Genomic DNA, 14,507 nt, shown 5'->3' on the forward strand with positions numbered 1-14,507 from the left:
TTCCCGGTGTACCCGGTGCTCGGTGTACCCGGTGCTCGGTACCCGGTGCTCGGTGTACCCGGTGCCCGGTGCTCAGTGTACCCGGGCCGGAGCGGGAAGGGAACGATCGTGATGAGCAGAGACGCTGTTGCTCGGGGGGTGTGTGAGGAGGGAGGCTGAGGTTTGGGGGAGACTCTAAAGCAGAAAATAGTGTGAATCCACACAGTGAATCCTGTAGTGAATCCACACAGTGAATCCTACAGTGAATCCACCCAGTGAATCCACGCAGTGAATCCACACAGTGAAACCCCCCCAGTGAGTCCCACCCTGGGTCAGGTCTGCGGAGCCACCAGCTCTGTAGGTTTATAGAGGCATCGGGTGTAGCACTTCCAGAGGCACCCAGCTTTTGGTAGTTCAGGCCCATTCTGCTGCCCCTCACCCCTTCTGCTGTGCCTGCAGACCCCCAGTCCCTGATTTTGGGGGGGTCACTCAGGCTTTGAAGGGAGCACAGGGCAGGTGGTACCTGTTGGGGTGATGTGATACCTGTTGGGATGATGTGGTATCTTTTGGGGTGATGCAGGAGCTGTCAGAGTGATGTGGTACCTGTCAGGGTGATGTGGTTCCTATCAGGGTGATGTGGTTCCTGTTGGGGTGATGTGGTTCCTATCAGGGTGATGTGGTACCTGTCAGGGTGATGTGGTTCCTGTTGGGGTGATGTGGTACCTGTCAGGGTTGCGTGGTACCTGTTGGGGTGATGCTCTGGGTGTTGCAGGTGGTACCTGCTCACGGAGGAGTTTCTGTTCTCAGGGTTTGTTTCCCTGTCTCACCATGGCTCGGGCAGTTGCGGTGTCTGTCCCGGGGATGTGGTGCTGTCTGTCCCGGGGATGTTTCCTGGTGCTGTCTGGCTGTCACTTCCCTTCAAAGCCCCGTTTATCCTCAGCTTCCAGCGCTGCCTCCTGAAGTCACCACCCGTGTGTGTCACGCCGCAGAGGGGAAGCTCTCCCAGGCATTGCTCAGTCTGGAGAAGCCTCTCTGAATCCTCACCTATAGATATATTCTATTTTTCCCCCCTAATAACCATCTGTGCTCTGGGAAGCTCCATGCTGTGTCACCTGCAGCATCTCATTTTATCCCTCTGCGCCTCCCTTTCCTTTCTCAGACAGGAATCCCAGCACTTCGCACTCCAGGTGTTGGTAGCACTTCTCCCCTGGCACTTGGGAGCTCCCTGGGTGTGCAGCAGTGAGAAATGGAAGTCATTTGTTTCAGGGCTGTGATAAATCACCCGGGCTGGAGCTGCAGCAGTTTTATTCCCCCGAGCTGCAGCTCCGTCATGTTCCCTATCGCTGAGTGTTTATTTTCTTTGTTAATTTTAAAGCAAAGCCCGTTCAAGTTTGGATCCTGCTTCTTGTTGGTCGGCAGTTTAAAGCTTTTTTTGCTTGTTTGAAGGTGGATTTATTGGGGAATACGAGGAGAAACCTGATGGAGGACTTTGGGTGTGCTGTGGAGCGTGAGGAGGATTCCAAGGGCATTCCCTGTCAGCAATGATTCCTTGTTAGGTGCTTCCACTGGTGACTTTTTGCACTTCTTTGCTCTCTGAGGCAGGAGGACAGAGGCTCGGGGCTGTCTCACACATGCCATTTGGATGGTGCACTGCAGCTCCAGCACCACGGGCAGAATTTCCATCTTTGGAATTGCTACCGCTGGCCCGGGAGCTGCCCCGGAGCAGGAAAATCCACTGCTCTGCCGGGATCCTGCCCTTTCATTCAACACAGCGCAGGCTGTGCGACACCATGGGGACAAACGGACACGCTGATGGCGCGAGATAAAGCCACTCGTGGGCATTGAAAAGCAAATTGCCCCAATCTTCTATTTTGAAATAAACTTGGGGTTTGGGTGGGGTTTTTTTTTCTCCTCTCTTCCTCCTCGGGTAGAATTTAATGATTTACAATTAGGTTTCATATTTTATTCCCAGCCCTCTTTATCACGTAAAGGGAGAGTTTCATGGTGCAGAATTCACTCTTTGGGGCTGGGGAGAGGAAATTTGGAACCTTTTGGGACCCTCAGCAGGAGAAGCTTCTGTGCTTGAGCCATCGTTGCTGCAGCCTTGGTGAGGTGGGGTTGTGCGAAGCAGGGTCACAAAAATCTGGGAAGAACATCATCCCAGATGCTGGAGAGAATGTCCCTTTGCAGGCCTTTCCATGGCAATGAATTGAGGTGTCCACACGAGCTGCTGAGGAATTAACTGGGAGTAATCCCTTGAAGGACACACCGGAGCGTTTGCTGTGAAAACCAGGATGAGCAGGCAAGGTCTTGTCACAAATGTCTGGGTTCCCATCGAGGGAGTGCTGACCTGAGCTTCCCAAACTTTATTCCTTCTGAGAAAGTGGTGGGAAGGAGAGAAATGTCCAGGGAGATGGAGTAAAACCCCAAAGGGGGGAAGATAAGGGCTGTGAGCCTGCCTTGCTTTGCTGTTCCTGTCATCTCCTACAGCTTCACCCTTCAATCAGCCTGGGTATTTTTTTCCCTTTTGGAGCTGAAGTGGAGTTTTTGTGGGGTTTCTATGATCTATCCTCTGCCACATGGCAAGTTTCAGACAGATTTAGTTGTTAGATCTGGTAGACGTGGTGTAAATGTTTATGCTCGAACTGAATCACTGTAAAAATAACTGCAGCCTGCTCCTGCAGTGTTGGGAGAGTCCTGAGCTGGGGGTTTTATTTACACCAAAAGCAAACTTGGGGGATGCTTTACAGGTTCCTGTCCTACCTCTGGGTGCTGTGTGGCTTTGTAAGGAGGAGCCTTGCGCAGCAGGACGTGGTTAAAGCGTCTCTCCCACTTTCTCATTTATTAAGAAATGCTGGAGTTGCACAGAAATTTGGGATCTTGAAGAGAAGCTGTTCTGGTGGCCTTGGGTGGCTCTGTTCAGGGCAGGGTGGCACAAAGCCTGTGCAGGACAGAGCTGCCCATGGAGCTGGGAGAGAAAGCAGTGTTGTGATGGGGACACACCTGAGTGCAGAGGGTTCAGCTCAGGGGAGGAATGGGCTGCAAGTGGATTTGATGCTGAGTGCTGGAAAACACCAATTCCTTCATTTCCATGGGAGGAACGGGGCTCTCTGTTTGCTGCTGCTCTCTGCTGTTCCATCCCTTTGTGCTGATTTTGCCTGAGCTCCCTGGCTGCTGCCGGGCTCTAATCTGGAGGGTGGAGGTGCAGGGAGGGGAGAGGAGCACCTGCCCTGCACGTACCTGCTGCTGTTCTGTTGCCACACTGCCCGGGCTGTGCAATCCTGCTGCACAAACAGCCTGGCACAAACTCTGCTCTGGGGACAGCCTGGCACAAGCTCTGCTCCAGGGACCTCTGGAAAAGCTGGAATTTTCCTGACTTCTCCCCAGGTGTGGAGTGGGGTGGGGATGTGGGACAAAGTGGGGAGTGGGCTCCTTGCACTGGGGACCCTGGCAGAGCTGCTGGCACAGCTGGCACGGGCTGTGCCCACAGGGAAGGTGACCGGGCAGGTCCTGGCAGATTTTGGGATGGACACCAGGCCATGGATCAGCTCTGCTGGGCTCCCAAGGGTGGCAGGTCCTGGCAGATTTTGGGCTCCCAGAGGTGGCAGGTCCTGGCAGATTTTGAGCTCCCAGAGGTGGCAGGTCCTGGCAGATTTTGAGCTCCCAGAGGTGGCAGGTCCTGGCAGATTTTGGGCTCCAGAGGTGGCAGGTCCTGGCAGATTTTGAGCTCCCAGAGGTGGCAGGTCCTGGCAGATTTTGGGCTCCCAGAGGTGGCATGGTGGCACTGGAGCGGGCGCAGGGCAGGAGGGCAGTGCCCGGCTGTGCCTGTGTGGCCCAGGTGACACTTTTGGGGTGGCCTTGGTGGCTCTGCTGTGCTTCCCGACACCACTAGGTGCCTCCCGGCCTTTGCACTGCTGGGAGAGGCTCAGGAGCACCCGCTGCTCCCTCGGGCTGTTCCAGCAGGCGGGCACAGCTCGGATTTTTGGCTTATTTCGGACCTGGCACCGCTCTAATTTCCCTTTTCGCGCTTCAGGGTTTGACCCTAAGCTGGGGAAACGTGCAGTGTTTAAGACAGAGCTGCCAGGGAGTGTTGAGTGTGTAACAAGCCCGAGCTTGGGGGTGTACATGGATTTTATGGGATGTAAACTGCGCGCTCCGAGGGTCCCTGCGTGCCTGGCTCTGTCACTGCTGTCACACTGCCTGTGCCTGCCGCTGGCACGGACGTGCCCCCGGTGATTTTTGTGTTTGCTCTGTTTGTTCCTGCCTCAGAGGGATCAGGTTTGGGGCTGGCAAAAAATAATCATCTCAGTTTGTGGGCTGAGGGAGCATCTTGTTGTTTTCAGTCGAGGTGGTGGCCGGTCAGGGATGGGTGGTGATGAGTGTCACCTCTCCAGCTGTCACCAGCTTTGGGCAGGACTGAGGAAAAGCCCAGTACAGGACAAAACCCTCTGTGGTAGCTCTAAATATGAAAAAAGAGAAATGGCAAATCCTTGTCATTAACCTCACCGTGACATTTTTGCCCCTCCAAGCCCTGCTGTCCAAACCTGGGCTCCTGGACCTCTCACCTGAGAATCCACTGCTCCTTCTGGCTGCTGAAGAACCAGCACCAAACTGCACCAGCACAAAGATGCCTCTGGCTCTGTGACAGAAACATTAAAAAATCTCATTCTGGGGTTTTTTTTGTTGCTGTTTTTCTTCCCCCACCCCCCCCCAATTTTTCCTGGGTACAGCGTGTCCTGCCCAGAGCCTCACGTTGGAACCCCGGGCGGTGGCAGAGTTGAACATGTTCACATCTTTCACCCTCCACTTTTTTGCTGCTCTGTTTTACCAGGCCAGCCAGCTTTTTGACAGCCATCCAGTTTTATTAGTGCAGAAACCAAAATCCCACCTCCTTTGGCTTGCAAACAACCTCCTGATTGATGCCTGGGAGCAGAATGAAATTCGTGTGTGTGTCTGCTGGGCCCCGAGCGAGCCCGGCTCTGAAGAAAAGAAAAACAGAGATTTTGGAAATGTCTCAGACTTCTAAGGACATTAAAAAAAATATTTAACAAATAAATAAATTGAAAAGCTTCTTGCTGCTTTACCTTTGGGCTCCAGGGTGTCCTTGGTTCCAGCCTGGGGGAAATGGGATGCAGATAAAGAAATCAGGGGATCAGCAGGACCTGAGACTGGAAAATGAGCCAGGTGCCTCCTGGCTTCAGTAAAATCCAGCTTTAATTGCCGTTTTCACAGAGCTGCAGGGCTGGGTCAGGCCTGGGCTGGCCAGCAGTGGTCAGTGTGGGAGCACAGCAGTGCCCAGCCCCATGCCAGGGCTGACCAGTCCGGCTGCTGGGAGAGGGACCGGCCTTTAGATCCCTGAAACAGAACTAAACAAAACCTTTGTTTGCTGCGCTTTGCCCTTTTTCTTTCTTAAAGAGCGAATGTTTCTTTGCTCTCCCTTTGCCAAACAATAAATTCCCTGAAATTTTGAGGCTGGAGACTTTTCAAACTTTCCCGTTGCGCTTGAGGCGTTTTCCAGAGGTCCATTATTTTCACACAAAGTATCACTCCTGAAACTCAGCCCCATTTATAATCTCTTTATTTGAGCCCTGCAAATTGCCAGTCGCTTTTAAAAAGCGATATTAGTCTCAGGCTCTCTCTCCTTTTATTTATTACTTTGATGAAAGAGATGGTGTCAGGAGTGGAAAAAATGAGTGGAGGCAGTGGAGGGAAATTGGAGAAATTAAGGGAAGGAGTTTGAAAAGGGAACAAAGAAATCGATTAAACACTGGGGTTTTTTTTGCACCCATATCTTTCTTGAGGATGATTTTGTTTCGCTGGAAAACGTCCCCTTCAATCAGAGTGTTAATATTTAATTAGTTGCTGATCATTAAGTGCTTGCTGTGGTTTTCTAATTTGGCCAGGAAGCGCTGTAAGTGCTGTTGGGAGCAGAAGTGGGTTAACAGGGCAGGTATTTCTGTGCCTCATCTTCCTTGCCCCCAAACTTCCAAGGAAACTCCTTAGAGGGATGCAAAGGCCGCGGGAACATTCTCCCAAAATCCCAAACGAGACTCTGGGAAGCAGCAGATCCGCAGTGAAGGGCTCAGCCTTTCTGCCCTAACGTAGCATTTGTGAGTGTGAAGTGCTGAAAACTCATTTTCATCGTTTGGGCATGTGATATAAAGCCTCAGGATCTGAAATATTACAGTCACCATGGCTACCAGTGACTTATCTGAGGGAGTTTGACTTTTGTTTTGATTTTAAGTGTCTTAATTGTAGTTTAAAAATCAGAATCTAAATGTGTTTTTTTTTTACTTAGGCATGAAACTAAAGGCATTAAATGATTTGCATTATTAAAATATCTATAATGCTGCCTGTCAAAGGTTCCTAAAGAAGGTCCTTAATATTCATACCTTATGTTCTAAATAAAGTTACTCTCCAGCTTTATGGGAGTTCTGCTTCTCTCACCACAAAAAATCCCTTGCAGGTGCCTCGCTGGCTATTTTGCAATCCCAGCCCTTTTTGTTCAGCCTTGGAAAAGCTGTGCCACTCCATACCTGGTGCTTTTCCACACGTTCTGCTGCTTTTCCCCCTTCCCCTGCTGTCCCCCAGCCCTTCCCTGCAGGGTCCCACCTCTGGAGCTGGAGTATCTGGAAGAGTTTGGCTCTTGGAAGTTTGCCCTGCTCAGGAATCCTGCCAAACCCCCTCCAGTTTCTCCTGGATGAAAAATTACCCAGCACCACCTGCCCAAAAAGTGGGAAAATGTGGGGATGCTGAGCTGGGATGGAGAGCACCAAAGTGCCCCTCCTTCCATGTTGTAAAAGAAGAGGAGGAACACGACAGGCAGATTTTTCTCCCTTAATTCAATCACTAAAATGTTACAATCTGTCCTGCTCTAATTCTCTCCACTTGTACTTGTGCAGTGGTTGCAAACATGCTGAAATATGAACTCATGCTTGGTAAGCCTTTAATTCCGGCTTTGATGTTTTTAATCATCAGTACAGATTTGGTAAAAATGATTCATTAGCTCGAAAGGCATCTTGGCTTCCACATGACGCCGTGGGGAACGGAGGAGGCAGCGCCAGGGGCCGCTTGTTCTTGGGATGTTCTTTGTGCCTGAGCTGGTCCTTGAAGTGTGGCCCTCAGCATCTCAGCCTCTGGGGTGTCCAGGTGCCTCCTCTCTGCAGCTGGTTTTGGTCAAAGCCCCAGCGCTCCTTGCTGGGAAATGCGTGAGCAGAGCCCGAGCTGGGGCTGAGGGCTCCTCTGGCTGCAGCAGCAGCAGGATCAGCAGCATTTCTGGCCCTGGTTGCCCTCCCTGCCTGGAACCGCTCCCTCAGCCCTCTCTGGGACACCTCCACGCCCTCCCCACACCAGGGTTCAGCCTGGCTTGGTTCCCCACGCTGGGCTGTGCCCCGCAGTGACCGCAGAGCATCGGGGGCAATCTGGCTTCAGAGACAAATCCTCAATCCCATTATTGCTGCCTGGCTGCAACTGGGGTACCAGGGATGTCCCAGGGATGTCCCAGGGATGTTCCCAGAGCCCTGAGGCTGCTGCCCAGAAGGCTTCACCCCCCTGGCTCTCTGCTGTGGGATTCCAGCTGCCATGCGTGCCATGGGTATAAAGATCCCTTTGCCAGCTGTTTCCATATGGAACGTGGGAATCCTGTTGTGCAAAGCCACCTTTGTGCCCACAGGGCCACGTGAGCGGCCTGCTGGTGGCAGGGTGTTGGGATCTCTGCCGTGGGTGTTGGGATGCCCGCCGTGGGATGTTGGTGTGGGTGTGATTTTTGTGTCCCGCCTTTTTCCAGCGGAGAAATTCGGCTGCAGCCCCACGCCTGACCCTGCTCCAAGCTGAGCTCTTGAGGGATTCTCTGACCACGGAAACCCCCGTGAAACCCCAGCTTTTTGAGCATCCCCAGGAAAATTCCAGAAGCTCCCCAGGCCTGCCTCCCGAGGAGAGGGAAGCAGTGGAATAACCACTTTCTCCCTGTTGTGCTGAAAGGCTTTTATCTCCCGGGGCACGTTCTGAGCTGCGAGGAGGAGGAGACAAAACTCTTCCCAAGTTTTGTCTTCCAGGCTGTTCCTGCTGTAACAAATTGTTAAGCAACAAGTACACGGCATTTGGAGATCTGGGATGAGATAGCGACAGCCTCACAAAGGCGCTCTCACATGTTCAAGGCTTCCTTTTGTGCTCCGGGCTTTTATATATTTATTTTTCACTCTCTGGCATCCAACTGCTGCTCCTCTTCTTCCTCCATTCCCCGTGCTGGGGAGGGAGCCAAGGCCGTGGATTCAGGCGTGCTCCCGTGCCCAGCCAAGCCTGCTCTCAGCACAAATCCCTTTTTTCTCCCCACAGAGCAAACACCGCTTGGTGCTGTTCTCTCACCTCTCCTCCTCCCCCTTTGTTTTCCATAAATCCCTTGCTTGATTTCTCATGCTTTGTGTGGACTTTTTTTTGTTTCCAGTTTTTTTTTTCTCCTTAAAATCCTTTTGTTGTTTTTTTTTTCATCCTTAAAATCCTTTTGGTTTTGTTTTTTTTTTTTTCCTCCTTAAAATCCTTTTGGGTTTTTTTTTCCTCCTTAAAATCCTTTTGGGTTTTTTTTTTCCTCCTTAAAATCCTTTTGGGTTTTTTTTTTTTTTCTCCTTAAAATCCTTTTGGTTTTTTTTTGCTGGACATCAGCGATGCTTTTCTTTTGTTTTACTTGTTGTTTTTTTTTTCCCTCCTTCAGGGTATTGTGTAATCATTGGATCCTTTTATTCTATCCCTGTAAACAGACAAAGGGACCAGAACACAGAGTTTTTTCCTGGAGTGGCTGTTCCATTACCTGTTGAAATGAATCCCACATCCAAACACCTTTATTCCACACAGATGGGCCAACCCGCCCTGAGCTAATCCTGTGAAAGTGAATTGAGGAAAAGGAAAAAAAAAAAAGGAATATTTGTGCAGGTGATGCTGGTTGTTTGAACCTGTGCTGCCTGTGGATCCAGGGACAGCATCCCATAGGGATGACCCCCAGGGCTGGGAAGAGGAATGTGTGAAATCAGTACCAAAAAAAATTTAAAAATTGGGGAAAATTCCCATGAGGAGACTCCTGCAGAGATGGAGTGTGACAAAGTCACACAAACTCAGGAATTTGGGCTCCTGCTGGATCCGTCCCTGTGGATTTTACCTGTCCAGCCTGGAGCTGTGGCTTCTGTGCTGCTGCTGGACATTTCCTCCTTCCTCCCCAGCAAATCCAGGTTCCAGCGAGGAGAGGAAAGGGGTTTGACGTGCCGAGGATCCCTCCAATCTCTTCCCTCTCCTTTCCTCGGGAAGAGCCGGGGCGGACAGACGTTTCTTGGCTTGCAGAGTGTGGATAAAGGTCCTGTCAGCAGCTGCCTTTTTGCTAATCCCTTTTATTCCAGCGAGGAACACTCCACGCTCTGCTCTGAGGCTCTTTCAAGTGCTCTTTGATTTTTAGGGTGGGGATTTCAGACCACCCTACCCGAGCTGAGCGCCCCCAGCCATCCCAGCAGGAGCTCCCATGGATTTTGAGGTGCATTCCCCAGCCCGAGGAGCTTGAACCAGCCTGCCAAGGTTTGCTTTGTGCATCCCAGCGAGCTCCAGAGCCCTGATGGACATCCCAGATTTCCCCTCAACCTAAAGCTTGCAGGAAATTGCAACCCGATAGGAGCGAGCCCTGTCCCTTGTCCCTCATTGTTTCAGGATTGTTTACATCCCCTTTTTTTGTTATCCCATCTCCCTGACTCTTCCCTGACCTCGCCGGCTCGTTTGGTCCATTGTGTGTGGCTGTTGTTGTTCTTAGGGAGGAGGGTTGGAGCAAACCCTGGGATTACTCAACCCTGCCTACTCCTTTTTGGCTCCCTTGCTCTATTCCACCTAAATAATAATACTAAAAATACTAAAATTACTAAAAAATAATAATAAAATATAATAAAATATAATAACATATATAATAATGATAATGATAATGATAATGGTAATGATAATAATAATAATAATAATAATGACAATTCCCTCTAAGTGCAGTCCTAAGTGCACTCTCCCACTGTGGATTTGGGAGCAGCTCACACTCCTTCCCAGACTCGGGATAATCTCCTTGGGATTTTTTTGAGGTCACGTTTTCCATAAGAGATTCCTCAAAAACGCAGGGACCAAGCAAGCAGCAGGATGCTCCTGGAGCCATCAGCCCCATCCTGAATATTGATCCCTGTGTCTTGATCCTGAGAGGTCGGTCAGAGCTGGATTAAATTTTACAGATGGATTTGGGATTTCCCAGGAGCGGGCTCAGGGGATCTTGCAGCAGGCCCTGGAGTTCTTTGCAGGGCTGTTCCCCTGGAGCAGGGCTCCTGCTGTTCCCGCTGCCGAGTGCATCCGAGGGCAGGCAGACCCCGGGATGCTGCTGGGGAGCACGTGTGAGAGGCACTGGGAAGAGCAGGGGGATGTTTGTTCTGGGAGGGGACCGTTGACAGCGCAGCTCAGGCAGCTGACGTTGTTCAGGCCAGCCAGTGCCGTGCAGTATTTTGCTTTTTGCTCCTCTCCTGGGGGTCAGGCAGAAGGGAAGGGTCAGATGGGGCTGGCAGGAGCGGGGAATCCAGCAGCTGCGCGCAGGGAAGGTGCTGAGCAGAAGCAGCGACTCGGTGCTGTGGTTGAAGTGGAGGTCAGGGTGGAGTCTGGGGCAGCCCGGCGTGGAGACACCAACATTCCTTGGAGGCTGTGGCCCCAGGAGATGTCTGGGTGCTGTCTGGAGCCCCATGTGTGCTGCAGGGATGTCAGCAGCGCCAGAGGATGTCTGGAAAACGTGGAAGTGTTTTGTGCTGGGAGAAGGGAGCCCGAGGTGCTGGTGTTCCCTGGGTGGCTCTGAGGTGGGAATTTGCCTTCCAGCTGGTGCCAGCTGCCGTGTGTCCCCATCTGGCTGGGTGGGTGTCTGCCGTTCTGTGCTCATCTCAAACCAGGCTGTCTCTCTTGTTCTGTTTTTAGCATGGCTGACAAGAACAGCACCCTGAAATGCACGTTCTCTGCTCCTGGCCACAGCACCACGCTGCTGCAGGGACTGGCCTCGCTCCGAGCCCAGGCTCAGCTGCTTGATGTCATCCTCACTATAAATAATGAAGTGTTTCAGGTTCATAAAGTTGTCTTGGCTGCCTGCAGTGACTATTTCAGGTGAGAATCCCATAGGGAAGCAGGCACTTCCACCTTTCCCGTGGGTTTGCTGTCTCCCCATCCTCCCCACCCCAGGCTCCCCACCACACCCCAAAAGTCCCACCCTACAGAAGCCTTTGGAGGTTTGGTTTGCTCCACAGGTGTCCTGCAGGCAGGTAGAGGTTCAGGATCAGTCCCTCTGCACTCAGGTTTGTTCAGCTGCAGCTGCTGGGCCGAGGCAGGAGCCCAAGCTCAGGTTTTGACCCAGCTGGGCAGGTGTTGGTGCTGCTTTTGCTGCTGAGCTGGTTTGGAAGTGGCAGTGAGGCTCCAAAATGAGGCATGCCATCCTCCTGTTCTCTTTAGGCAGCACTGCTCTGTCTGTGGGGCTCCCAGAAGGTCTGGGAGAATTGTCGCAGCTGGTGTGGGCTGAGAACCGAAGCACTTTGAGGAGTTCTGCAGCCAAATTAATGCAGACAGAGCCAATTGCAGAGCAGGGAATTCAGTCCTGAGTGAAAATAGGTGTTCCATCCACCTTGCCTCCGTCACAGAACCACTGAATTGTGGTTGAGGTTGGAAAAGATCTCCAAGGCCATCAAGTTCAACCTTGTCACCGGCCCAGAGCACTGAGTGCCGTGTCCAGGAGCTCCTTGGACACCTCCAGGATGGGGGCTCCAAACTGAGGACGCACCATTAATCCTGGAGCTGCTCTCCCCCAAATGTTAATGGCACTGGTTTGTTCCTCCCTGCTGGTGCAGGGCCACTGCCAGGGTGGTTCCACTGCCAGAATCTCATTGCTGAGTGGCTTCTTCCTCCTCAGAACTTCAGACGTGCTCCAGAAGGTTGTCCTGGGGAACAGCAGCAGAATAATCCAGGTTTTGAAAACACTCTGTGGTTGTTTTTTTTTTTTCCTGCGGGAAGGGGGAGGGAAAAGAGTGAAATCGAGGCATTTATATAATCAGCATTTTAGAACCGTAACACTTTTGAAGGGAATTGCATTCTAGTTGATGATTTGTCTTCAGCATGGCAACAATAAAGGCTCGATAAAGGCTTTCCTCTCCCTGCTCAGCTGGTGCAGGAGCACACACGTGGCTGGGTGTCCTCTGGGGCGAGGGATCAGGGCTGGGACACGGGATATGCTGGGATTTCTGCACAACGCTCTCATCTGCTGCGCGGACAAATAATTGGGAACAGCGTTCCTGGTCACTCGGCTACAGCAGGCTGATCTCACATGCAGATATTTCCTCATTTAGGTCATTTAGGATTTCTTGGGTTTATGCTGGAAGGCAGCAGGTTTTCTAGCCTGGTTTGGACAGGAAACTTGGAACTCCTGTCTTTTGACAGCGTTCCCAAGATATCCCTTTATTCCCGTGTCGAGGCAGGGTCTGCTCAGCATTTTTTGGGGCTGACTCTCACCTTGGAGTCGGCGCAGGCAGCAGCTCTGGTGACACCACGGATTTACCTTTCCCATGGAAAAGAGCGGGTGGGAAAAAAACAGCCCAAAAAGTGCGGGTTTAAGACCTTTTGTGCGACATTTCATGGATTGCTGGGACGCGTGCGCAGTGGCAGGGAGCGGTGACACTCCGCGTCACCCCGTGTCACCCCGTGTCACTCCATGTCACCTGCTCTGGCTTTGCCTGACCCACGAGTGCTCTGCCACTGCTCCGTGAGCAGCACGGGGTGCAAACCCTCACCCCCAGCCACCCCTGGGCAGCAAAACCCTCTTGGAACGGGCTGGGAATGGCCCAAAGGGCCAAAAAGGGCCCAAACCCCACAGGCGCAGCCCCGTCCCCATCCCGCCCCCGGCGCTGGGAGCTGCAGCCCGCCAGGCCTCGGTGTGGAATGTGCTTCCTGTGGAATTGAGCAGCCTCCCAAGGAGGAGATCCAGGGCCTGAGCTCTGCGTGGCCCGGGCGAGTGATGTGCTCGCAGCTGTGCTGTAACTGAGCCTTTTCCCCCCGTTTTTGTTTAATTGCCTGTCAGCCCCCTGCTGCAGGGGCTGCAGCTCCCATTTTTTCAGGCCTTGGGCGGGAGCCTTGGAGGGGAGGTTCTGCTGGAAGACCAAAGCTGTTCATGAGATGTGTTACACCTGCAATTTTTGAGCCATTTCGTAGTTCCCTGCGAGGTAACAGGATAACAGGGCCTGAAGGCCTTGCTGACTGCCAGGAGTCACTGGCCTCCCACCACAGGTGTGTTCCCTCCTTGTGCCCCCAAATCCTAAACCTAAGCCTAAAACCCTTCAGGGTACAGCTGCCGATCTCTGCTGGTGCAGATCCTGTGGGATCCTTTTTTGGTTGGATATCACGGATTCATTGGTGTCCAGAATTGTTCACTCCCTGCTCTGGCAGCTCTGCCTCTTCCTGGAGCTGTGTCCTGTGGTCTGCTCCTATTACTGCTGCCACTGGGATTGAACAACTTCTCCAGTTGCTGAATATTCCTCCTCAGTGCACTGTTTATGCAAGCCTTATGTAAGTCGTTGCACACTCTCATTTCTCCTGGCTCGTAGAGATTTAGCCTTGATTTATTCCCCCCTTCCCCGCCCCGAGAGAATCAGAGCGTTAAATAAAACCCAATTCCGAGGTGCTGCATCTCTTGCTGAAGCAGGGGGGGGATTTTTGTGTTTGTGTTGCTGACCTGCAGGGCCATGTTCACGGGCGGGATGAGAGAAGCCAGCCAGGACGTGATCGAGCTCAAGGGCGTGTCTGCCAAGGGCCTGAAGCACATCATCGACTTCGCCTACAGCGCCGAGGTCACCCTGGACCTCGACTGCATCCAGGACGTGCTGGGAGCCGCCGTCTTCCTGCAGATGGTGCCGGTGGTGGAGCTGTGCGAGGAGTTCCTCAAGTCGGCCATGAGCGTGGAGACGTGCCTCAACATCGGCCAGATGGCCACCACCTTCAGCCTGGCCTCCCTCAAGGAATCCGTGGACGCCTTCACCTTCAGGCACTTCCTGCAGATCTCCGAGGAGGAGGATTTCCTCCACCTGCCCCTGGAGCGCCTGGTGTTCTTCCTGCAGAGCAACAAGCTCAAGAGCTGCAGCGAGATCGAGCTGTTCCGCGCCGCCGTGCGCTGGCTGCAGTTCGACCCCGCGCGCCGCGCCAGCGCCAGCCGCGTGCTCTGCCACATCCGCTTCCCGCTCATGAAGTCCTCGGAGCTGGTGGACAGCGTGCAGACCCTGGACATCATGGTGGAGGACGTGCTGTGCCGCCAGTACCTGCTGGAGGCCTTCAACTACCAGATCCTGCCCTTCCGGCAGCACGAGATGCAGTCCCCGCGCACGGCCATCCGCTCGGACGTGCTGTCCCTCGTCACCTTCGGCGGCACCCCCTACACCGACAACGACCGCACCGTCAGCTCCAAGGTGTTCTGCCTGCCCGACGCGGGCGGGCGCCAGTTCCGCGAGCTGACCAGC

At 52.8% G+C, this 14,507-nt stretch overlaps 1 protein-coding gene and 1 long non-coding RNA gene across 2 annotated transcripts in view; one reads left to right on the plus strand and one right to left on the minus strand.

The window, feature by feature from the left end:
- Window positions 1–14,507, plus strand: part of KLHL26 (kelch like family member 26) — a 17,935-nt gene that overhangs the window by 1,408 nt on the left and 2,020 nt on the right. Inside the window, 2 exon segments of the mRNA XM_031064991.1 lie at window positions 10,939–11,121; window positions 13,736–14,505. Coding sequence (XP_030920851.1) covers window positions 10,940–11,121; window positions 13,736–14,505 — 952 coding nt within the window. The 5' untranslated portion in view covers window position 10,939.
- On the minus strand, window positions 4,348–4,958 carry LOC115948990. The gene is made up of 3 exons (XR_004082693.1): window positions 4,868–4,958; window positions 4,545–4,618; window positions 4,348–4,438 (listed from the first exon to the last, which is right to left on the minus strand). It is a non-coding gene; the product is annotated as an uncharacterized LOC115948990 (long non-coding RNA).

This window comes from Geospiza fortis, unplaced genomic scaffold (assembly GCF_000277835.1).
Source record: "Geospiza fortis unplaced genomic scaffold, GeoFor_1.0 scaffold685, whole genome shotgun sequence".
Classification (NCBI taxonomy): Eukaryota; Metazoa; Chordata; class Aves; order Passeriformes; family Thraupidae; genus Geospiza; species Geospiza fortis.